This window comes from Candida dubliniensis, chromosome 1 (genome assembly GCF_000026945.1).
Source record: "Candida dubliniensis CD36 chromosome 1, complete sequence".
Lineage (NCBI taxonomy): Eukaryota > Fungi > Ascomycota > Pichiomycetes > Serinales > Debaryomycetaceae > Candida > Candida dubliniensis.
Window position 1 is genome coordinate 207,036 of NC_012860.1, and position 22,053 is coordinate 229,088.

Below are 22,053 nucleotides of genomic sequence, written 5' to 3' on the forward strand. Positions count from 1 at the left end.
GAAAAAGTATTCTAGCAAGACAGAATGGGTCATTTGTTTATACGTTTTAGGTATTTTTTTTTTTTGCAATGAATATACTACTAGTCAATTTACGGTACTGGACGAAAGAAAAGTATTATCAACGTGAAGTGGTATATATTGGAAATAGAATATAAAAAAGAAAGAAAGAAAGAAAGAACGAGAAGTACTATATAATACATAGGGGAAGACATTGCAAATATCAAGTAGCGTGGTCTTCTCTAAGCTTCTTTAAATGCTTTTTTCTTGATAGCTTCTTTGATGACCATTATTTTCTCTATACAGTCAGGAACATCTTCATATTGAAAGTTACCTTGTTTCAAAACCAGAATTAGCGGTTGTGTTTGAGTTAAACGCCCTGGCGAGATATGTGTAATAGCCAACCCTGTTTTCGATATACAGATCTTATGGTGGTCTTTAAAGTTGAACTGAAAGTTTCCGTTTGTCATTTCAAACATTATGTAATCAGGAGTTCTGGTGTAGCGTCTTAAAAACACAGTTTCTTTCCTTTCTTCGATTTCACTGACTTTAGACAAATTACTATTCATGTATTTTGCAAAAAAATCAACAATTTCTAACTGTCTTTTAGCTTGAGCAGGAGGGTTGGCAAGAGAGTTTTCAATGCAAGTCCACCCTTCATTTTCATGATAGATCAATTCTAAAAATCTATCTGAATTATGGCGTTTCAATAATGTGTTTTCATCATTGAACAAAACTCCTATGTCGTCATTATTAAGTTGATATGAAAACCCATATTTATTTGAATAATCCACCCATTTGCTGATCAAAGTTGGATTCTCGCAATTTGGAAATTCACTTGCATCGACTTCATCGTGTCTTGAATGTTCCAATCTTCTCATGGTCTGATAAGTTTCAAAACACACCTGGTTGAGTCTTTTGATTGCTGTTGAAAAATTGGAGCTAAAATTGACTCTTCTAGGTCTTCCTAATTGGCCAGGATCCACCTCTTGATATTTGTTTCTAGTATCATTCGGTGATAGTGACAGAGGAAGTAAAGTTCTTGGTTGTTCCGAATGCAAATCTGCACGCAAAATCTCAACTGGGTTCTTATTTTTTGGTGTGTAGATTCCAGCTGAATCCTTTGCATACTTGAAATTGGCCAGTGATTGAGCTCTTGTGATTTGATCAAGGCCCGGTGGAAGAGTTTGCAAACTGACTTCATAAGTCTTATCCGGGAAAGGACCTTTAAACCAATCATACAGCAATATCTCATCGATGGTAGGTCTGTGTAATGGATTTAAGCTCAACAAGTCTTTGATCAATTGTTTGGCAGACTCAGAAATTGGCTTGTCTTCTGGGAAATAGTATTCTGTTTTCTTTATTCTTTCGTAAATAACATTCACGTCTTTAGCTTGAAATGGGGGTTTACCAACCAACAAAGCATACATCATAATTCCAATGGCCCAAATATCTACTTCAAAACTATGGCCAGTGTTTTTACCGCCTAAAACTTCTGGAGCAATATAATTTGGTGTACCACAAATCGTGTACTTTCTGGAATCAGTTGAAGGTAAAACAGATGCTAAACCAAAATCACCAATTTTTAAATTCATTTCAGGGTCGAAAAAAATATTTCCAAGTTTTAAATCTCTATGAATCACTCGTCTAGAGTGTAAGTATTTGATGGCACCAACAATTTGCACCATAAAGAATCTGACCTCAGGTTCAGACACTCTTTTTCTTGTTTTCAAGAGTTCCATTAAGGATTGATTAGGGCAGATTTCTAATAATATGTATACATTAACATCATCTTCAAAACAATCAACAAAGTTAACAATATTTGGATGTCTCAAAGATTTATGAATTTTGATTTCTGATAATAGTTTTGTTTTTGTTTTTTCGTTTTTGATTGAGGCCTTTGCGACTGTTTTAGCGGCATAGATTTGACCAGAAGCATCCTTCATTTGAAAACAACGAGCAAACCCTCCTTCACCCAAAAAGTTTCCTCGACGATAGTCTCGTCCATTTCTAGTTCTCACTATAGATGGTGGTGTCTTACACAATGCCGATAACTTTTCCTTCTTTTTCTTTTGTTTTTGATCTGTCGGTTGAACATTTTCCTTTGGGCGTCTAATCGATTTGACAGGAGTAATGTTATTAGCTCTGGCATTGAGCTGGCCACTATTTAATGGCTGTAAAGGTTGTGAACGAAGCGCCGACATACCTGATGGAAACTGTGATGTATTAATTCAAAATAAATTTGCAATGCAGACAACGGATGAAGTGAAGTTGAAATTAAAAAGTTGGATAATTTCAATTGTTGGATTCTGGTGGCAGCTAATATATAATATATTGCTGAGCGTCTAATTATTTATATATATATATGTGTGTGTAGATATTTTTATAAATGCTGAGTTGGTTGGGTATATCTATCGGCTGGTGCTATATATATATAGTTTTAAACGATTAAATATTAATGCAAAACAAAAGGTTAAACCTCTTTAATAGTCAATGCTGAAGGAAGACTTTAAAAAATGAAAGGTAAAAGTAAAAATTAAAATAAAAAAAGGAAGAAAGGAATATAAAGCTTGAAAAAAAAAAAAAAAAGACTGTTGGGTTATATTATATATAAATTAAGTAGTAGTCTTTTGTTTTTCCCTTAGTGTATTTGTTAAGTAGTTTATGTTAAATTTTTTTTCTCTTTCAAGTTTTTTTGCCCATCAATTGATTTGTTTATTTATTTCCTAATTGAGAATTCTTGTCTTCGTTTGTTTATTTTGTCTTCTGCTCAATTCAGGATATTGCACGTGACCAGTCGGTTTTTGCAATCATTTTTTTTTTTTTCTGTTGCTCAAATCTAACACTATATTTGGTCGTTGGGTGTTTCATTCTATTTATATTCTATCCTAATTGAGACAAGTATTGACTTGAAATCATCCTAGTTCTTATTATGGACAAGGACAAATCAGTTGTTTTAAGGGAGGTAGTTCCTATTCAAATGTTTGACCTGAAACCAATTATTCTGTAATTCGTAGAAGGGAAACAGGCTTGGGCTTACATATAACAACTTTGCTTGCATCGCCATTGTGGTCCTGCTGATTAACATTCTGGTGTCATCGGTATGTATTGGAACAGGTTCATGATCATAGATTGGTTTTTCTTTTTTCTTAGTATTTCTGATTAGTTTCTTTTTTTTTTTTTTTGATTATTACTAATGTTCTTATATTCCTTGCAGATTAGAGTTGTTGTTTTAGTAATACGAAATTAGTTCTATTTGATTTCCTATTTAGTATGTTTACATTTGTGAATCACCCAATAAGCAAACCGAATTAGATCATTTTATATAAACATGGATTGACTTATATGAAACAAGAAGGACAGGGGGTTCTTCCAAGCACCTTCGGAATTACTTGACACCACAAAATTCCACACCTAGTTTATCACATTTATTTATGAAATTAATTTAAATATCCTTTACATCCCGGTGCCCCACAAAGACATCTGATACGCTCTTCATCATTTGTTTCTCTTTCAAATTTATAATCATAAGTAAGTTCCTCATTTGCTTCAATATCTCGTAATGCATAGATGACTATTCTTTTCTTTCCTTCAACTTTGATGATTTTTGCAGTACAGCTTGGACTACAACAATGATTGATAAACCTAGCAATTCCTCCCTTCTTAGTTGCATCAATGACTGTATTTTCGTCAATTCTAAAAAGATACGACGATCCTATACCAGTCTTTAAATAGCTTTTTTCCCTATGTTCTGCAACTTGTTGTCTGATACGTTCTCCAACGTATTCTATGATCATTTCTTTTGCAGCTATCGGTTCCATGGCATACAACCCCCAATTGTGAATAGCAGATCTAGCAAAAGTAACTGGCTTTTTACGTTTTGTTAAAGCATTTAAACTCAACACATCTGATTCAGAACCTATCTGAGCGGTTATATCAGCTGCAAATCTTCTATTGTTAGCCCTATTAACACGCGAGCTCTGTAATGCATTTGTGTTTTCGTTTGGCTTTTCTTCATCTTCGTCCTCGTACTGAATTGTTTTGATTGGTTTATTGGTTTTCTTGCGATGTGGCAAGTATCCTATCTTGTCTATTTCAGGAATTTTTCTGACCCCTTCACTCTTAAAAGATCCAGTCATTGACTGTAAGCTCTCGGGTAGTTCTTCCATATATTCTTCCTCCTCCCTAATTTCTTGTACATCTTTCCTGTTCTTACTCTTCCAAGACCAATATTCAATATGCGATAATCCTGAAGGAGTGGTGTCAGATAACAATTCTTGTGCCAATAACAAATCCTCGGAATCTTTGATGGTATGTTGCAATGCATTTAAATCAAAGTCACCACTGAATGAGTATTCCGGATAAACTGTCCTTGGTGTTTCTTCTGTTGGTTGATATTTGACATCAAGCTCTTCAATTTCTCTTTTGACCTCTTCTCCTTCTTCTTCATGACTACTCTCGGGAACTAACTCGTTTTCTATAGCTGCTGGCACTTCAGTCTTTTGTTTTTTGATTTCACGTTCTTCAAGCTCTATATCATCGTCTACGCTGGTGACTGTAGAGCTTCTTTCTCTTTTCATCGTCAGTACAACAGGAGTAAGAGGTCTGCTTGTGGTAGTCTCATCTTCTTCATCTTCAGATTCTGATTGTGAGTGTGAATCGGAATCGTCATCAAAATTAAGGGCATGTTGCATAGGAATAATACTGTTTCTTCTCTTTGGCTTATGTTCTTGTGTTCTATCGTGCGGCATTCGGAATGAGGGTAATCTTTGTTGAAAATGTTGTCTTTGTTTTTCAAGAATAGATAAAGCGTCTTGTTTTAATTGGTTATTCGACACCAATACCTTTGGTTTTGCTGCCTGCTCTCGAGACTTCAATTCTTCAACCAACTCCGGATAATTGTCGTGTGCTAATAAATCCAAAATGTTGGGTGCAATGATTCTTTCTCTGATATCTTTGGCCAAAAACGTTTGAAACTCTTTTATCAATATATTTGTTGCTTCATCAAGAACATCATTGGTTGATTTCAGGTCATTCTCCCTTATATTATTTGTAAAACCTTCTGGAATGGCCATCTCCATAACTAGTTTATACTCAAAGAACTTTTTGGTATCTTCATTCAAAAAGCATCGTTCACATTCGTTGAGAGAATTGAAAACAATAAAAAACCCAGATTTATCTGACAAAACCCTCGTCCAATCGTATTTTTTTAACATTCTCTTGATATCATGGGACGAGATTTTCTTGGTTGGGACGTACTTGTCACGTATCAATATATATGGTCGACTCTTTATATATTTCTCCAAGTCTTTGGGTAATATTACACTCAGAATGATTTTGTGATTATGCCTGACAGATAGAACTGTGGAATTTGGCCTGTAAATCAAACTTTTATCTCTGGTGGATACTATGGTGTTTTCACGCTCAACACTTTTTTCCTTCTTAATAGATTCCTCGTGTTCTTTCTCTTTCTTTTTTAAAAGTTCTTGTTTCTTTTGTTCTTCCAAAACCTTTTGACGTCGTTTTTCTTCCTCTTGTTCTCTTTGCAATCGTTGTTGTAGCATTTTTTGTTTGGCACTCTCAAGTTTTCTATTCAATAATTGGCTCTCATTATCATTCAACGCTATTTTTAATGTTGCTCCATCAATTTTAAGTTCATCTTGTCGAACTGTTTTGATGAAGTTTTTCGCCAACTCAGAAGCCCTTTGGTGATTCCCTTGAAATTTGAAAGTTACTATACCGAGAGGTACAGCTGTTGTGGGATCAGTTATGAAAGTCATCTCTTCTAAGGGATTGCCATATCTAGAAACAAAATTTCGCAAAAAAGGTTCACTGGTGGAAATTGGTAAGTCCCATATTACTAATGTTGATAATGGGGCTGGACCTAACGAATCACTATTGTACACAAACTTTGGCTGGGGTAATTGTTTGTATGGTGTCTTTTTAGCCTTTTTGTTTGGTTTTTGCAAGTTCAGATTTGATCGGACTATTCTTGGGTCTGAAACATGGTCTACTCCTTCTCCATTGTACCGTATCTTCTTGGATTGTGCACCTTTGTCGCCTTTAAGTGCATTTGAATCATTTATTACCATAAAATTTTTTTGGGGATTTACTGATCTTGAAAATGGAATGCTCAATGTAAAATCAGAATGGTGTGATAGTTTTGGAAATTCAGAATCTTTGTTATTCACCCCAGTGTTGCGATCTGAACCATTATTCAGTTCTATCGAAATAGGTGTTGATACTTTGTCGATACTAGACAAGGGCGTACTTAGTCCAGATGGTGTTCTACCATCCTTGATACTTGATCTATGAGTCCTGCTTTCTGGTGAGTTGGATCCGGTGTCATTAGGTATATACCTGTTATCACTTGATTCATAATGTGCTCCTTTATTAAGAGTTAGCATCCCGCCAACAGAGTATCTATCTTCTGGATATTTCGGGCGACCTGTTCTATATCCTCCTCGGTGAGAGCCATAATATCCCCGTCGACTATATCCACCACTTGCTCCTCTCCCACCTCTGTTGTTGTATGACATTTCAAGATGTATGTTTTGAATGCAAGCTTCTTGTTTTTATTTGTTACACGTCAAAAAATAATATAGGTTAAGCTGTAATCCTGGCTCTTTCCCAAAAATTCTGCTTTGTCTATCTTTGATGCAGTTATTGAATACTTTCTTATTGATATACTCCTGTGGTAGTCAATGTTCAAATGCAAAATCAATATATCAATCTGGAGTGTGTTAGAAAAAAAAAAATCAGAATAACAACCGCAGAAAAAAATGGGAAAAAAAAAAAAAGTTTAAGAAAAATAGGAAATGCATGGAGTCGCGACACCCATCACCAAGGATTTTAGAATTTGTTATTGTTCAAGTTTTTCAATTCAATCCTCTGATTAACAATCTTTTTATTCTTGTGGTTTCTTTTTAATAACTTAAACATCAATGGAAAAGGAGGACCAAAAATCAGATAGAAAAACATTAAAGCAACAGTTAAGTGAAAACAGAAGTATGTTACAGTTTTCTTGTGTTTGTTTGTTTGTGTGTTTTGTATACTAACAGAATTTGAAGCTAGAAGATTTCATGAATATCAAAAACGGTTAGAGTCGAAGAATTCCGCATATCTACTTGATAAGAAGTCCACAAAGTTTTATGAGGAATTGAGGCAAAGGGATTTAGATGAGGACAGAAGGATTAAACAACAAGAAGCTATTGAGCTTCAAAGATTCAAGCAGTTACAGGAAAGGAAAAAAGTACTCTCGAAACTGACAAAAAGTACACCACTTGGAAATATCAATAAGCCAGCGATTCTACCTAGGAAGAATCTACAGAAGGCAAGAGAAAACACGTTTGAAGGGCGACTGGTTGAACCATCTTCAAGCAAAGAAGACAAAGAAGAAAATAATAGTAGTAATGGCAAAAATAGTATACTAGTTGGATATGAATCTAGTGAAGAAGAGGTTTAAATGCTGTTGCTTATCTGGTCTTGAATTCTGATATGATTGATGGGTGATGGTTGCATGGTCGTGTGTTTGGTGATAATTTATCAGTGCTTTCTCGAGTCCTGAAAGAATTTTTTTTTTCTTTGTTTTCTTTGACCTGACAATTTCTTTTAACCTTCACAATTCGTGAAAGCGACAGTTCACTGTATATCAATGTTTTTGAATATCATACAGAGCACAGGCAGGATATTGATGGGAAAACCATCTGGTGCTAATTTGCTTGTTCAAACTAGAAATAAAATGAAATCCCATAAGGCAGCTGCTAACAGATTTATAAAAAGAGCCAGTGGACTCAAAAGAAAACAAGCTGGTGTCAATCATGGTAATGGTAGATTTAGTTATTCTGCTTTGAAGGGTTTGAGAGGATTTGTGGAGGTTTCAAACAAAGGAGGTCATTTGAAGAAGTTCATCAATCGTGTATGATTTCATCGTTGTAAATAGATAATCTTTGGTATTTATGTGCATGCATGTACTTAAATATATATATATATATAATGTAAATATTATTACTATTCATTGTATTTTTTCTCCACCCATGTATTTGTATCGATTTCCTTTCTAACGTCGATAGTAGGGAAATAATGGTAGTCTGTCTTCAACGATATTGCCATTGGTATGTTGTCAAATGAAACCAAACGCAACTTCACATATGTTTTGTCCGGTAAATCCTTTACTACTTCAACAAAGCTCTCAAGGTTTTTGGTTTCCTTGTCGTTGACATGGGTGATAAAACAATTCGGTACAATGTAGTACTGGTCTGCTGGGCAACCTGAAGACTTTCCAACCACATATACTTCAGATGGAATGCTCTTCATTAACTGCCTTACACCGTAATGTGGAGTTTGAAGCAATGCACCAGACCAGAAAACAACATGAGAAGTATCTAGTTCTCTTGTGTCGTTGGTTGGAACTTGCAATGTCATTTCTTTCTTTTGCCTAATAATCTTAAATTCCAAAATGTCTTTTGTATACATTGAATTCAAATCTCTCAAACTCTTTGCCGGTCTACCATCAACACAAAGAACTATGTCCCCAATTTTCAATGGGTTTACAACTTGAGTACCCAAACTCGGGGCAGTAATTCGTTCAACCGCTAAAAATTTAATATTATCTTCAGCTTCTTTCTCCAACTGTTCAATCCAACTCAGAGAGACTCCTCTTGTTCTACCTTGTAAAACGGTAAGTGAAGTAAACTCCGCATCAAGGATTTTCATATTTTTTGGTACTTTATTTTGTTGCAATTGCAGGATCACTTCCTTTACATCTGTTACATCTAATCCCATTTTGTACGTCTTGTCATCAGACTCACCCAAATATGATAACCAAAACCCGCGGACAGTTCCGTCATTATCAGCCAATACACCAGCATCACATTCATTTCTAATTTTACTGTCAAGTAAAATACATTCTAAGTTGGTCCCTCTGTAACGTGGTGAGCTTGAGCTAGCATTGATATTTAAAGACGAGACAGCGCTTACCTTGACATCATCTGTAACTAATCTCAAATGGTAATTGTATCCTATTAAAAACGATTTATCTCCTCTTTGCAATGGTGAAGTTCCAAAAACGGGTGTTTTGACATCAGCTAACACTAAGCTTGGGTCATATTTGACTATTGCATAATTGAGATGTGGATGTAAAAACACAACTTTTCCAGGGACCTCAATTGACTCGGCAAAAACAATAAAAATGTCACATAAATAATGTGGAACATATTTTCGTGAAACAAGAACATACCCATGGATCGCGTCAATCACAACAGCATAACATATATCTTTTCTAAAAGGGTGTGAATCAATTGGACTTGGACAGAGCGTTCGTACTTGAACAAATGATCTCACCAAATCAGCGCAACCTTTCTTACTGTCATCACCGAAAGGAATGTCAATATATTTTGCATTCTGAGGCTCAAGGGGCACAGGGGGCAATGCTTCTTTTTGAAGTGTTTCGAAATCCCACAAACCAGTGATATCGTTTCTAGTTGCCATCTTAAAAGAGGTATGCCAATGTCTATCAATGTAAATACTTCTAACGTATTCTGAATGCATATCAGATACATGACGATAAGTCACTGGAACCCTTGAGCAGTCAGGAATTTTTTTCATAACCCCGACAAACTCATCCAAGTTTTCCACTATTTCGTCATCAACCGACTCAATCATCCAACCAAGTGTATCTTGTGGCGAAAACTCAAAGGATCCTGTACCTCCATTTACAAATACCCCTTTAACTGGTAAACCATAGCATCTGGCTATTTGATATGACAAGTCGTTGAACAGAGCCCCTGCTACAACCACAAATCTGTTTGGAGTAATACTATGAAGATCGCCAATAATAATCTTTTGTCTGATTTCACAACCACCTCGTTGCAAAACAAATTCCAACTCCTTGCCAACATTTTCGTCTAAAATTTCATCAACTCGAACAGATGTAGCAATTGGTTCGTCGTTTATTGAAATAAGAGTATCACCTTCTTTTATCAATGAGTCTGCAGGACCATTAGGTAATACAAGCTCTGCAACCAACAACCCAACCTTATCAGGAAACAATCTTCTTGCATTTTGTTCTGCTTCCGCTGTCAACCCCAATCTGACACATTCATTAAAGGGCTTCAACTCCCATTCCACTTGAATATCTCCTCTTGTTATTGGTTCATTCTTTTGGATACAACGCAAAGCTCTCAATGGTCTATAAACTGGAAGGAAGTAATCGGTCGCAGCTTCTGTATGTCCTCCCGCCTGCAATGCAACACATTTGCCGTCTTCGTTCACCACTGGGGAACCTGACGAACCACCTGAAGCGGCAGCGGCTGCTTGTATATACTCGGTATTAAAATCGTTGTACGTCAAACTGCCATAATCTGGAGCATTTCTGTCCAATCTTGAGATAAACCCCGATAATATAGACAATTTTTCACCTGCATCGTTACCAACAACCCTAATTTCAGTACCAACTTTTGCCAAATCAGGTGCCAATTCTAGTTGTGTTAACTTCAAGTACTTGACGTCTTGAGGATTGAATTTCAAAATACCAAAATCGTGTATAGGATCTCTAAAAATTGGTTTAACATCAACTGACTCATGGTTGTCAAATACAACATATCCTGTGAATGGTCCAGGTCCAACGACGTGTCTGTTGGTAAGTATAAGTCCTCGAGATGCATCCACAACAAACCCAGTTGCTTCACTTGACACTGCGTTCTCAGTATCAAAGGGCGCTACATGTGAAAAATGTATTGAAACAACACTGTTTACAACGTTTGTTATAGTTTCGGCCCATTTGTTGTTATTGCTTGCTAACGGGGAATCGAATATTGGATGTGGGGACTCAGAAACATATTCAATTTCACTTTCATCTTCTTCAAATTCTTTATAGCATTTTTTCTTATTGTCGTTGCCTAAAGAAACTTCAGCGTCTCTTTTCAAAGATTCCATATCTTGCATGCTGATTCTAGGCCTCAGTGACTAAAAAAAAAAAATCAAACAGTTGATGTGATGTGTCTAAATAGATCCATCTAAGAAAAGAAAAAAACATGAAAAAAAAAAAAATTAAAACTGAAAACAAAGATTAAGCAGAGAGAGATGGTCTCCTACACCAAAAGGCGAGAACCATACAAATACAATTTTTCGGAGAAATACAAAAAAAAAGAAACAACACATGATATCAAAGTTCATATAACAAAGTCCTCTATACATTACTAACTAATTACTTATCTCCATATCTTATAGTTGGGCCTCTTTTTCTAATGCTTCGTTACGCCAGTTTTCGTAATACCTTTCTTGGTGAGTTGATAACGAAATTGCATCACCGTGAATCATCGCCCCAAATCGTTCCATTAGATCCCAGCCTTCTCCTATTTTCGCTTTTCTTTCTAAAGAGTCTTTGGTTTCGTTAGCAGTTTTGCTACCATACATGTAATTTTTTTCTATTTCCTGAATCCATGGCTCATCTTGAATCCATTCTTCGATTATTCCACACCAAGACTGCATGGCCCATTTCAGTAAGCCTCCCTTCTGGTATTGTAACAATAAGTCCATAAACTGGGACTTGGTACCGACCAGTTCTGAAAGTATTTTGTTATTTATTCGAACGTATGCGGCGTAAACCATACCACAAGCCAAGGACCAGTCACTTTTTTTTAGAAACTTGTGTTGGTGCATTAAAAATGTGCCCACCATCTTGGTGGTGATATGGCCTGGTATGTAGAAGGTGTTACAGAATGATATGAAATCTGCTATCAGAACATGCTTCTTGTCGTATCTGTAAACTTTATGGGTTGGGGTGCCAGCCTTGGATTCTTTTCTCTTCTTGGGGTTAAAGGGAGACTCTACATCTTTAAGCTGGCCGTTGGGGGTGTTACCATTGACCGCCTCGTCTTGCGAAATTTCCGCTCGAAGACGTTTTAAAGGGGATCCCGATTTCAAATTCTCTTTGCTTGCTCGACTCTTTGTTGGTGTCAGCGGACTTTGGGATAATGGTTTTGCCTTTTTGGGACTTGATACAGGTGTGCTGGCAGCTGATACTTGTTCTATCAACACACGAAAAGTCTCTAGTAATTTCGCTGCCACCTTAGGCTGTGCTGGTATTCTTGACACATCAGGAGTGGGTAATTCAAAAGATTGTCTATACTTTTCAACAATAACAACAGCACATAAATGAAAACGTGCAATCTCGGATTTATTTGGTAGTACCGCTTGTTTCCTCAAACTAAGTTGATATAAGGAATTGATATAATCTAGTAGTTTAGGTGTATATTCGCCTGAATAATTGGGAATTATATCATGGAGTGCTTTTCGTGCTTGAGTAGAAGACATTGGCACCGAGACTGTGGTGAAAATTGGGAACAAGAAAACAACGAAAAGTCAAGGCCAATGTAGAGAAATAAAGTAATTTATGCGAGATGGAAAAGTATACTACGTAGTCCAAACACACTTTTGTTACTTTTAGCACTACTTTCTCGGTTTTCTTCATTCTCAATTGTATACTTTTTTTTTTTTCTCTCTCTCTCTTTTTTCAACCAACCAGAACAAATCAAAATCTACTTACCCACTTCATTGCGAACTTCTTCAAGTTGGTTCATAAACATCTCCAAAACTAAGCCATATCTATTCCAATAATGTTATCCAGAGTATCCATAAGATCATTGCCACTCTATACACGTTCATTTGCAACAACTTCTATATTAAGACAATCCGAGCTTACTACTGCTACAGATTCAAGTGGTAAAGAAATTGTTTCTGGTGCACCAAGAGAACTTGTGACAGAAAGAGTCGTCAGAATCTACCAAGAAGCCAAACCTGCAACACAATCTGGTCACCACAACGGTAGTCACTGGAAATTGGACTGGGACGTTTTAGGCAAAGGAAATAGATGGGAGAACGATTTAATGGGTTACCAAGGATCTGCCGATTACATGCAAGGTACCATAATGAAATTTGACACCAAAGAAGCAGCTATCAAATTTGCTGAGAATCAAGGATGGGATCACTATGTGCAAGAACCTAAGAAAAGACATTTCAGAAAGAAAGATTATTCAGCAAACTTCTTTCATTCAGCTGGACCATTGAAACATATAAGAACAAAATAGGTTTATTTATTCAGTTGAGTAACATTTATAGAAACTTAAGGTTTATTTTTATTGAGTAAGCGCATTTACATTGTATAAAGAAGCTACAGTTGTATAGCAACATTAAGTTAGTTTTTGACTTGTAGAGAGCTCTTTTTCTTGTGAATATTGTTGACGTGAAATAAAGCTTGTATCATTTATGGCTATGTGAGAACCCTTTATTCTGTGATTACTATATTAGAGTAAAGTAAATGATAGATAATGAAAATAGGAATGGTTTATGAGGTAAATAGATATTTCAAGCTCTTTAATTTCAAAAAATTTGAACTTTTACGACCTAAAACAAAGTTTTCAACCAAAAATATAGCAAATTTCTTCAAAAATGTACACTCAAAAAGTGACCATTTAATTCAAAAAATTATACAGAATTCTCTTTAATAGTTTAGATGCAAGTTATTAGAACCTATTAAATTTATGTATAAATGTTGAAAAGTCTATTTCAAAATAAAATATCAACTTTAAATTGAGCCACTTATTAATCCGCAAAATTTTTAAACTTGAAAACGGGCGTGTGGCGTAGTTGGTAGCGCGTTCCCTTAGCATGGGAAAGGTCATGAGTTCGACTCTTATCTCGTCCAATTTCTTTTTTTTTGTTTTTTCATTTGTCTCTTTTTTTGGTGGGAGGGGGGGAAGGGAAATAACGTCTTCTTGCGCGATCCATCTCATACAAAAAAAAAAAAAAACAAAAAATTTTCAACTCCAAGCCTTGTGGCATCTTAATAAATATCCAATATTTCTCATCTTTTATTATTTGATCTAACCCTTCAAACCAATATAGATTGTATCCCAAACAAGATGTCTGAATCTGCTACCGATAAATCGCAATTAACTAAATATGAACAACACTATTTTTCATCGTATGATCATTTTGGTATACACGAAGAAATGTTAAAGGATACTTCACGTACCTTGAGTTATCGTAATGCCATGTACAGAAATAAGGATTTGTTCAAAGATAAAATTGTTCTTGATGTTGGATGTGGTACCGGTATTTTGTCCATGTTTGCCGTTAAAGCTGGCGCCAAACATGTATACTCTGTGGATATGTCGTCTATTATTGACAAGGCAAAGGAAATCGTGGAGTTGAATGGGTTCAGCGATAAGATTACTTTGTTGCAAGGGAAATTAGAAGACATCACCTTGCCAGTTGACAAAGTTGACATAATAATATCAGAGTGGATGGGTTATTTCTTGTTGTACGAATCTATGTTGGATACAGTCTTGTATGCCAGAGACAGATATCTTGTTGAAGGTGGGTTGATTTTCCCCGACAAGTGTCAAATGTACATTGCTGGTATTGAGGATGGACAGTACAAAGATGAAAAAATACATTATTGGGAAGATGTTTATGGATTTGACTACACTCCGTTTATCAAAACTGCTATGGAAGAACCATTGGTTGACACTGTCAACAATCAGTCTTTGATTACCAAAGGTACCAAGTTTTTTGAATTTGATATCAATACTGTTACGAAAGAGCAATTATCTTTTAAGAAAAAGTTTGAGTTACAGGCAATTGATAACGATTACTGCCATGCCTTTATTGTGTACTGGGACGCTATATTTCCAGGTAAGCAAAAAGTTATCTTACCAACTGGGCCAATGCACCAATACACCCATTGGAAGCAAACTGTTTTTTACATGGATCAAGTCTTAGATCTTAAGAAAGGTGACGTTATTAATGGTGAAATTACTGCTGTACCAAGTAAAGTCAACCCAAGAGAACTTGACATTGATATCTCATGGGAGGTAAAAACTCAAGCCAATGATAAATCAAGAGAATTGAAGGGCGAGTACACTTACTTTTTACGTTAGTATAGGTGTAGTAATGTATAGATTGGCATAGCCTCATTATTTTGTTCTCCTAGGTGTAAAAAAGTTAATAGTTCATTGGATATATACTTACATAAATAAGAGAAAAGTCGAGAACAATCAAAAATTTTTTTTTTTTCCTTTGTTGAAAAAGAATAAATTTGGTGGCAACTGTTTAAACCGTTGTTGACTTTGAATGTTCAAATCGCCAGCATTTAGAACTTTTGTCAGAAACATGTCGAAATCAGATTCAGAATGGAGAGCTATTTTATCGCCAGAACAATTCCGTGTATTACGACAAGGCGGAACAGAAGCTCCATACACTGGTGAATATACAAATACCCCAGCTTCCGATATAGGTTATTATGAATGTGCTGGTTGCAAGTTTCCATTGTACAAGGCCAACACAAAATTCAAAGCCCACTGTGGCTGGCCAGCTTTCTATGAAGCCCTCCCTGGAGCTATAAAAATTTATAGAGACGAATCACACGGTATGATTAGGGAAGAAATGAGATGCTCAAACTGCGACGGACATCTAGGTCATGTATTTAAAGGTGAAGGCTATAAGACTCCTACAGATGAAAGACACTGTGTGAACAGCGTCTCAATAAAATTCAATCCACAGGATCCGCAAACCTAAATAACAAATGGAATATATATCTTTCTTTTCAACTTCTTGTAATCGTCGCCAAAAGTTTTCAAGTATCTCTGGTGCTTTTTAACAGCCCAAAGCCACATTTGACCAGAACTAACTAACAAGAATATCCATGCTGACCAATTGCCTACGAGTAAGGCATAGGCCAACCACGACAAAGATTCGAAAAAATAATTAGGACATGATACCCAGTTGAACCCATATCCAAAAGGAATAACGTAAACTTTAGAATCACCCTTTCTCAAGTTACTCAAAATCAAATGAGTGGTCAAATTAGATAATTCAGCAAAAACCCACAAACCAAAAAGACCATACACAACGTAACTTGGTAATTCGTTTACATGGAAAAAGTACTTTAATACTCCCAGCTTATCACTTGGACCATAAATAAAATATGCCAAATTGAAACCAGACAAAATCCAATAATGTCCCGAATTCTTGAAAATGTTGAACGCAGGCATTGTTGCATTGGAAAATTTATGAACATAAATGGTTTCTAATTCACGCTTTAAGAAATGTAAAAGAACAATCGCAAAGGCAAATTTTTGAGTTTCCGTGTGTTCGAAAGACCCAGAACCGTAGAGTGATTGGACATAATAGAATAATGGATGGAAAATAAAGGGACCAAAATATTCAACCAAAAAAACAGTTCTCCATGAGATTTGAGGACCCAAATCTTTGACAAACAATTCAATCTTGCTTGCAGTCTTAGGAATACCGTTTTCAGCAAAAGTCTTATGAGCAATCAAAGCTACTTGCTTACCATTTTCTAATTTAGTTAATCTAAGTCTATGTTCGGAAATATGATTATCAGAACTTAATTCGTTAATTAATTCCTGTACTGATGAGTCTGGAGTCAATTCATTGGAGGAAAAGGATTTAATGGATCTGGAACGTGATTTTACTTCAATTTCGGTCATACGGGCTTTCTGGTCTTAAGGGGATGAAAAGATCTATTCTAGCTCCCTTTTTTTTTTTTTTCGTCCTTTTTTTTTGCAGATGGCAACTGCTACAAGATTTACACACACAAAACTACTATAAGTAAAGCAATCTTAAATTACACCAGACTCAAGCATCAGAACATCATATAAACCAAACACTTGATCATCCCCAATTCTGTTTTGCCCCTGCTCAAGTAATGTTTGTCTTTATTTATTTATCTATCTATAACCAAAAACCTTTCCTTGTAGTCGTACTTTTCGTGTCCTAACCAACTGTGAACTTTTTTTCCTCACTTTTTTTTTTTCATTGAAAGATTTAATGGTGGTGGTGGCAACTGATCAAAGGAAAAAAAAAAACCAACTGTTGACTCACACTTTCTTTTTCTTTTTCATTAAAATCATTAATATCATTGAATATGTCTTCAGATTGGGATTCAGTTACTGTTATCGGACAAAAGGCCAGAGTTGGTGGTGGTGGTCCAAGAGAAAACGTTGCTAAAACTTCTTCACAATTAAATGCTGCCAGAAGAGCTGGTTTGGTTGTTGGTACTGAAAAGAAATACGGAACTGCCAACACCAAGTCAAATCCAGAAGGGCAAAGGTTGACTAAATTAGATGCAACTGATGATGTTGTGGCTGTTAAGAAAGTAGATGTGAACGTTGGTAAGGCCATTCAACAAGCCAGACAAGAAAAGAAATTGACTCAAAAGGAGTTGGCCACCAAGGTGAACGAAAAGCCAAACGTCATCAACGACTATGAGGCCGGAAGAGCTGTTCCAAACCAACAATTGTTGGCTAAATTAGAAAGAGCCTTGGGTGTTAAGTTAAGAGGTAAGAATATTGGTGAACCTTTGTTTGCTAAGAAAAAATAACGGTTTCAATAATTGACGAATTCATGACTTTTTAGATTGTATCATGTCTGTGTACAGGGTTCAACAACCAATTTATTACGTATGTACATATGATATACCCGTAATAGAATACTGTGGTAAGTGCTATTTCTTGAATAAAAAGTAAAAAAATAAAGAAAAACGTACATTTATAGTCAATGCTAGATACTAATAATAATAATACAAACATAATAACATCATCCATACAGAGTAATACATGATAAGAAATAAATAATGAAGAAAAATTTAAGCTGAATCAATGGTAAATGTTTTCAAAATAATATAAGAAAAAAACTGGGGTTTATCAGATTGCTTTTATGAAGATTTGTTTTGAGTTTCCAACCGACATATAGCTCTTAGAAGATCTTTTGTGTCCACATTTTTCAGAGGTACAGACCATCTAATGTTGCTACCACTATTGGACGGTAGGGATCTATATGCTTCCACTTTTGATTTATTTGAGTAACCCTGCAAATACTGTGACACCTTTTTGTTTAATTGTTGTTGCTCTACTGATTTCAACAAATCGCTTGCACGTTTTAGTTGGAATGCAGTAAAATAAAGCTTGTCCACTTCTGGCTCTAGTTTTGTTATATTTGATTTAACTTCGGCGTGGTTAGCTTCTACTGTTTCAACTAATGAGTTATCAATTGCATCTGTTTTTATGTTTCCTGCTCTTTCGTCCTTTATGTACATATTTAATTGTTTTTTATCCTCAGGCAAACTAATCTTCATTGCTTCCAAAGGCCGTATTGCCTGCTTGTAAACTTTATACCACTCTGCTTTCTGTTTTCTTAGGTTTTTCAATTTTTTTGTGTAAATATCAATATTTTTTAGATTTGTAATATTTAAAGGATTAGGTACAGTAACCACTTTCCCACTTATTGTTTCTATATTGTTGCTTCTGTTATCATACCAACTTGTAGAAATCTTTTTTTCTGTCAAATCTCGTATGATCTCTTCTTTGATTACTCTTGCTATACTTGGTGCAGTTTGATCCTCTGACTCATGCTGCTTCAAATCTTCCTCATCTTTCTCAAATTGTTTTTTCATATTCCATATCAACAATTGCCTCAACCTATCTGGTCCAGGCATAGTGGTATCCAAAAGTTTATAATAATCAGATACAGGAACCTCTTTGTGGGGCACTCCCACAAACCCATTGCCAATTGAAGAAACCCGCTTCCCTCGGTTCAAATAGGACTGTCTTCTCTTATTAGAAACCGTTTTGTCATTATCATGCAATTGCAAAGTTTCACGAGACACTTGCTCTATATAATCATCCGAATTGTATCCGTTTCCTAAAGGAGACCTCAATTTTGTAGGATTCTTGATGGATTGCCCTTTGGCTCGTTGCTTCTTTTTCTTTCTGCTCAAATTGAATATATCATCTGAAGAATCACTATCTATATCTTCTCGTGCCATCAAATCCATTTCCTCATGTAATTGAGTAACTGGGGTATTGACCTTTCTTTTCTTACGAGACTGTTGTGTGGGTGATTGACTTCGTTTATACACAAATTCTCCATCTTCTTCAAATGTTTGCCGCTTTTTAGGAGCTGGGTTCTTATTGAAATTCTCTTGAGAAGAAAATAAATCAGATAATTGGTTTTTCCTCGATAGCAAGCTTGGTTGTGGAGTGACTTGTTCATCATCGTCTGTATCATGTACCAATTTAGCTTGCTTTTTTGTTTTCTTTCTTGTCGGTGCTTTTTGCTTACCAACACCAAGTGTTCTCATATCTATTTAGTTTATTGAAATTAAGTCGTAATAGAAGAAAGTCATTCAACGTATGTATGGGTACTCAAGGTTGTAAGTTTTGGAATATTTTGAGTTTGATTTCAATGTTTTGGTTTTGAATTAGATGATTTTCTGTTTCTTTCTTTTTTTTTTTTCTCTCTGTCTCTTTCTCGCTCATGTAATATTATCCGATTTCTATGATTTCACCATATATATTTTTTTTTTCTCCTTGGATGAAACGCGAATCTCTCTTAAATCAACAAAATACATCGATTTCTCTCTTTGTTTATATTTCCCCAAATGATCCAACAGTAATTGAACATGAGACCAGATATTTTGGCTGTATCATTATGCCACAAGTACATTGCCAGATTGAAACACGAGGAGAATAAGTTGGAAATACTAAATTTACCAACATCAACTATCTATCGATCATATAACATTCAAACACTTACGAGACTGTTTTCTCAAATTAATCACACAAGCTCTTATGTTGTATCACAGTTGCAATGGGAGCATATACTACCAGACTCAGTATCCACAAAGCTCGCAGTGGTAATAGATAATTTACATATTGCAATGATTATTGATTTCCGAAATGAAGATGTAGAACCTATTTTTATCAAGCAGCCCAGAAATGAAGGAATTGAAAGTATAGAATGGATCCCCCCACCATCGTTGGAAAAAGATTTAGGGGCGTATACCAACAGTCGTCAACTATTAATATTTTCAAAACATAATCTAGCAGCCAGGGTGTTTTCTTTGGATTGCACGCACGTATTATTCACAATCTACAAACCAATGTCATCATTCTTAATTCGTCCTAGTCATGACAATAGATTCTGGTCCATACTTGCAAGCACCCTTGAATATAACAAGCCTCCAATATTATATCATTTTTACAACGAGGGATCTGTCAGCGTTCTTATAAAGCTGATCAAATTACCAAATACGTTGACAACTGAGCCAAAACTATCGTGGTCAGGTAAAGGCACTTGGTTACAAGTTTTTAGCGACCACGAAACTATTTTTGGATACAATTTGTTGATTTATAATATTCTAGGACAGGTTTCCGAGAGAAGGAAAATTGAACCGTTACTTGACGTGGAGATCATGGATAATGGATATAATATGGGCTCAGATGGTCATTTGCATTTTAGTAGTAACCAGTTTCAATCTAATTGGGTAACACTCCTGTCTGATAGAGAATACATTGCTGTATCAGATCTTCAAGGACCACAATTGCATATTCAAATAATTGAAATAAGTTTATTACGAGTAATCAAGTCGGTAGAACTAAACTTGAAAGACAAACAGGGTTGGAAACAATCGTGGGATAAATTTGTTTACGGAACAATAACATTACCTGAAACTCTTGAGATTACAAAAGTTTATTCACATGAGTCTGAGATATATATTTGTATTAACAATACGTATGTAATTGGCTGCCATTTTAGGTTAACTGAGTCGGATAGTATAGAGGCAGAAATCAAATCAATAATGGAGGTGGACACTTTTGTCTTTGACTTTTACAAAATTGACAATAAATTGCTACTAATTACAGAAAAACTGGTTGTCACGTTGAATGATGACAATGACAAACCCCAGAGAATATTTGATACAAATGGTACAATTAAGAATACTCAACCAGATACTGATCAAATTACCATAATATATAGCACTACACAAGGGACATTATGGGAAACGGTTTTCACAACAAACAGGTTCACAAGTCCAAGAAAAAAGAGACACTTGTTGGGAAACACTTCCATTCTGCTAGATGATATAACAGACACATTCAACTTAAAAAAGCGAATCAAATCAAAATAGGCTTTGAATATATATTTATAATTGTATATACAAGGAAATGGAAATAAAAATACACATCAGAATCATTGCTTCTTCTTTTTAGGAGCACCCTTATTTCTTCTTTTTCTGTCTGCAACTATGAATACTCTATGTGCTTCTCTAGGATCCACTAGCTGTAACTGAGGAAACCAAATTTTGAAATCACTGAATGTAGGCACAGCATTATTGTCACCATAATACTTCACATATTCTGGACCTTTCAAAGGTGCTTTTAATATTTTATTTGGGTTTCTTTTTGCATTAGGATTCCAAAACTGATCAAATATTCTAAATGAAGTTTTTCTGACCTCTGCCAACCTAGCCTTGGATGGTAACGCTTTCAACACACTCATGGTTGTGGTTCTATAGATACAAGGGCTACTGTCTCAACAAATGAAAAGATTTTTTTTGTGTTTTTGCTTTTCAGTCTTTGCTCGCTTGGCTAGACTTTTGTAAGGATTCTCTGTGTGTGTGTGTGTCGGTCTTCTAAAAAATCATGTCACGTGCTCATTAAGATAATGTAGATTTCACAACAATGTGTAATTGACAATTCATTTCTATAACCAAATTTCACTACAAGTATAGGATAGGATACGTTATGATCTCAAATGAAGAAACTCGATTATAAATCAATCATTTTTTTTTTTTTCATTACTGTTGTGGTGATTTTGGTGATCATAGATGCTATTGTAGATTAACACTGCCAATGTCATTTTTTTTTTCTTAACTTTCGTACACTTGCTTCGCCTCTAATATAGGAGGGATCATCACCATAAAAATAGATCAATTAAGCGACCTAAAAGAAGTAAGAATATATATGATTGACTAAATATCACTTTAGAATAAATATTTTAATTAGATACAGTGTGATCTGCTTCTGCAAACAACATATATTTCATCCCTAAGCCATAATACGTGTCAGATCGTAACTACTACAACGACTACTACAACCACACACTACCCTTTTAAGATCTTGGCAGGAAATCTAAATCTATTTTTTTCTTTACTTTATTTTCCAGCTTTAAATCAGACACCACCACCAC

At 35.4% G+C, this 22,053-nt stretch overlaps 14 protein-coding genes and 1 non-coding gene across 15 annotated transcripts; 8 read left to right on the top strand and 7 right to left on the bottom strand. All coding sequences in view use genetic code 12, as the record gives it.

Moving 5' to 3' along the window:
* Window positions 1-239: 239 nt before the first annotated feature.
* On the bottom strand, window positions 240-2,201 carry CD36_00900 (cell cycle serine/threonine-protein kinase, putative; the record flags this gene model as incomplete). The annotated part of the gene is made up of 1 exon (XM_002416722.1): window positions 240-2,201. The coding sequence occupies one exon, from the start codon at window positions 2,199-2,201 to the stop codon at window positions 240-242; it is 1,962 nt and encodes a 653-aa protein (XP_002416767.1).
* A 1,236-nt stretch (window positions 2,202-3,437) lies between these two features.
* CD36_00910 (COMPASS complex histone methyltransferase subunit, putative) lies at window positions 3,438-6,536 on the bottom strand (the record flags this gene model as incomplete). Its single annotated transcript, XM_002416723.1, has 1 exon — window positions 3,438-6,536. The coding sequence occupies one exon, from the start codon at window positions 6,534-6,536 to the stop codon at window positions 3,438-3,440; it is 3,099 nt and encodes a 1,032-aa protein (XP_002416768.1).
* Window positions 6,537-6,941: 405 nt separating this feature from the next.
* Window positions 6,942-7,462, top strand: CD36_00920 (hypothetical protein; the record flags this gene model as incomplete). The annotated part of the gene is made up of 2 exons (XM_002416724.1): window positions 6,942-7,005; window positions 7,068-7,462. 2 exons carry the CDS (start codon window positions 6,942-6,944, stop codon window positions 7,460-7,462), a joined length of 459 nt encoding a protein of 152 aa, XP_002416769.1.
* Window positions 7,463-7,651: 189 nt separating this feature from the next.
* Window positions 7,652-7,921, top strand: CD36_00930 (conserved hypothetical protein; the record flags this gene model as incomplete). Its single annotated transcript, XM_002416725.1, has 1 exon — window positions 7,652-7,921. One exon carries the CDS (start codon window positions 7,652-7,654, stop codon window positions 7,919-7,921), a length of 270 nt encoding a protein of 89 aa, XP_002416770.1.
* Window positions 7,922-8,007: 86 nt separating this feature from the next.
* On the bottom strand, window positions 8,008-10,941 carry CD36_00940 (OMI/HTRA2 familyserine protease, putative; the record flags this gene model as incomplete). Its single annotated transcript, XM_002416726.1, has 1 exon — window positions 8,008-10,941. One exon carries the CDS (start codon window positions 10,939-10,941, stop codon window positions 8,008-8,010), a length of 2,934 nt encoding a protein of 977 aa, XP_002416771.1.
* A 279-nt stretch (window positions 10,942-11,220) lies between these two features.
* Window positions 11,221-12,312, bottom strand: CD36_00950 (conserved hypothetical protein; the record flags this gene model as incomplete). The annotated part of the gene is made up of 1 exon (XM_002416727.1): window positions 11,221-12,312. The coding sequence occupies one exon, from the start codon at window positions 12,310-12,312 to the stop codon at window positions 11,221-11,223; it is 1,092 nt and encodes a 363-aa protein (XP_002416772.1).
* Window positions 12,313-12,614: 302 nt separating this feature from the next.
* On the top strand, window positions 12,615-13,085 carry CD36_00960 (adh-ubiquinone oxidoreductase [21 kda] subunit, mitochondrial precursor, putative; the record flags this gene model as incomplete). The annotated part of the gene is made up of 1 exon (XM_002416728.1): window positions 12,615-13,085. The coding sequence occupies one exon, from the start codon at window positions 12,615-12,617 to the stop codon at window positions 13,083-13,085; it is 471 nt and encodes a 156-aa protein (XP_002416773.1).
* Window positions 13,086-13,629: 544 nt separating this feature from the next.
* On the top strand, window positions 13,630-13,702 carry tRNA-Ala (AGC). The gene has a single exon. It is a non-coding gene; the product is annotated as a tRNA-Ala (tRNA).
* Window positions 13,703-13,919: 217 nt separating this feature from the next.
* Window positions 13,920-14,939, top strand: CD36_00970 (HNRNP arginine n-methyltransferase, putative; the record flags this gene model as incomplete). The annotated part of the gene is made up of 1 exon (XM_002416729.1): window positions 13,920-14,939. One exon carries the CDS (start codon window positions 13,920-13,922, stop codon window positions 14,937-14,939), a length of 1,020 nt encoding a protein of 339 aa, XP_002416774.1.
* A 193-nt stretch (window positions 14,940-15,132) lies between these two features.
* Window positions 15,133-15,576, top strand: CD36_00980 (methionine sulfoxide, putative; the record flags this gene model as incomplete). Its single annotated transcript, XM_002416730.1, has 1 exon — window positions 15,133-15,576. The coding sequence occupies one exon, from the start codon at window positions 15,133-15,135 to the stop codon at window positions 15,574-15,576; it is 444 nt and encodes a 147-aa protein (XP_002416775.1).
* CD36_00990 (long-chain fatty-acid elongation enoyl reductase, putative) lies at window positions 15,573-16,511 on the bottom strand (the record flags this gene model as incomplete). Its single annotated transcript, XM_002416731.1, has 1 exon — window positions 15,573-16,511. One exon carries the CDS (start codon window positions 16,509-16,511, stop codon window positions 15,573-15,575), a length of 939 nt encoding a protein of 312 aa, XP_002416776.1.
* A 437-nt stretch (window positions 16,512-16,948) lies between these two features.
* CD36_01000 (multiprotein-bridging factor [1], putative) lies at window positions 16,949-17,404 on the top strand (the record flags this gene model as incomplete). Its single annotated transcript, XM_002416732.1, has 1 exon — window positions 16,949-17,404. One exon carries the CDS (start codon window positions 16,949-16,951, stop codon window positions 17,402-17,404), a length of 456 nt encoding a protein of 151 aa, XP_002416777.1.
* Window positions 17,405-17,737: 333 nt separating this feature from the next.
* Window positions 17,738-19,162, bottom strand: CD36_01010 (kinetochore-related protein, putative; the record flags this gene model as incomplete). Its single annotated transcript, XM_002416733.1, has 1 exon — window positions 17,738-19,162. One exon carries the CDS (start codon window positions 19,160-19,162, stop codon window positions 17,738-17,740), a length of 1,425 nt encoding a protein of 474 aa, XP_002416778.1.
* A 321-nt stretch (window positions 19,163-19,483) lies between these two features.
* On the top strand, window positions 19,484-20,992 carry CD36_01020 (conserved hypothetical protein; the record flags this gene model as incomplete). The annotated part of the gene is made up of 1 exon (XM_002416734.1): window positions 19,484-20,992. The coding sequence occupies one exon, from the start codon at window positions 19,484-19,486 to the stop codon at window positions 20,990-20,992; it is 1,509 nt and encodes a 502-aa protein (XP_002416779.1).
* A 62-nt stretch (window positions 20,993-21,054) lies between these two features.
* On the bottom strand, window positions 21,055-21,363 carry CD36_01030 (mitochondrial 37S ribosomal protein RSM27; the record flags this gene model as incomplete). Its single annotated transcript, XM_002416735.1, has 1 exon — window positions 21,055-21,363. The coding sequence occupies one exon, from the start codon at window positions 21,361-21,363 to the stop codon at window positions 21,055-21,057; it is 309 nt and encodes a 102-aa protein (XP_002416780.1).
* Between the last annotated feature and the right edge of the window lie 690 nt (window positions 21,364-22,053).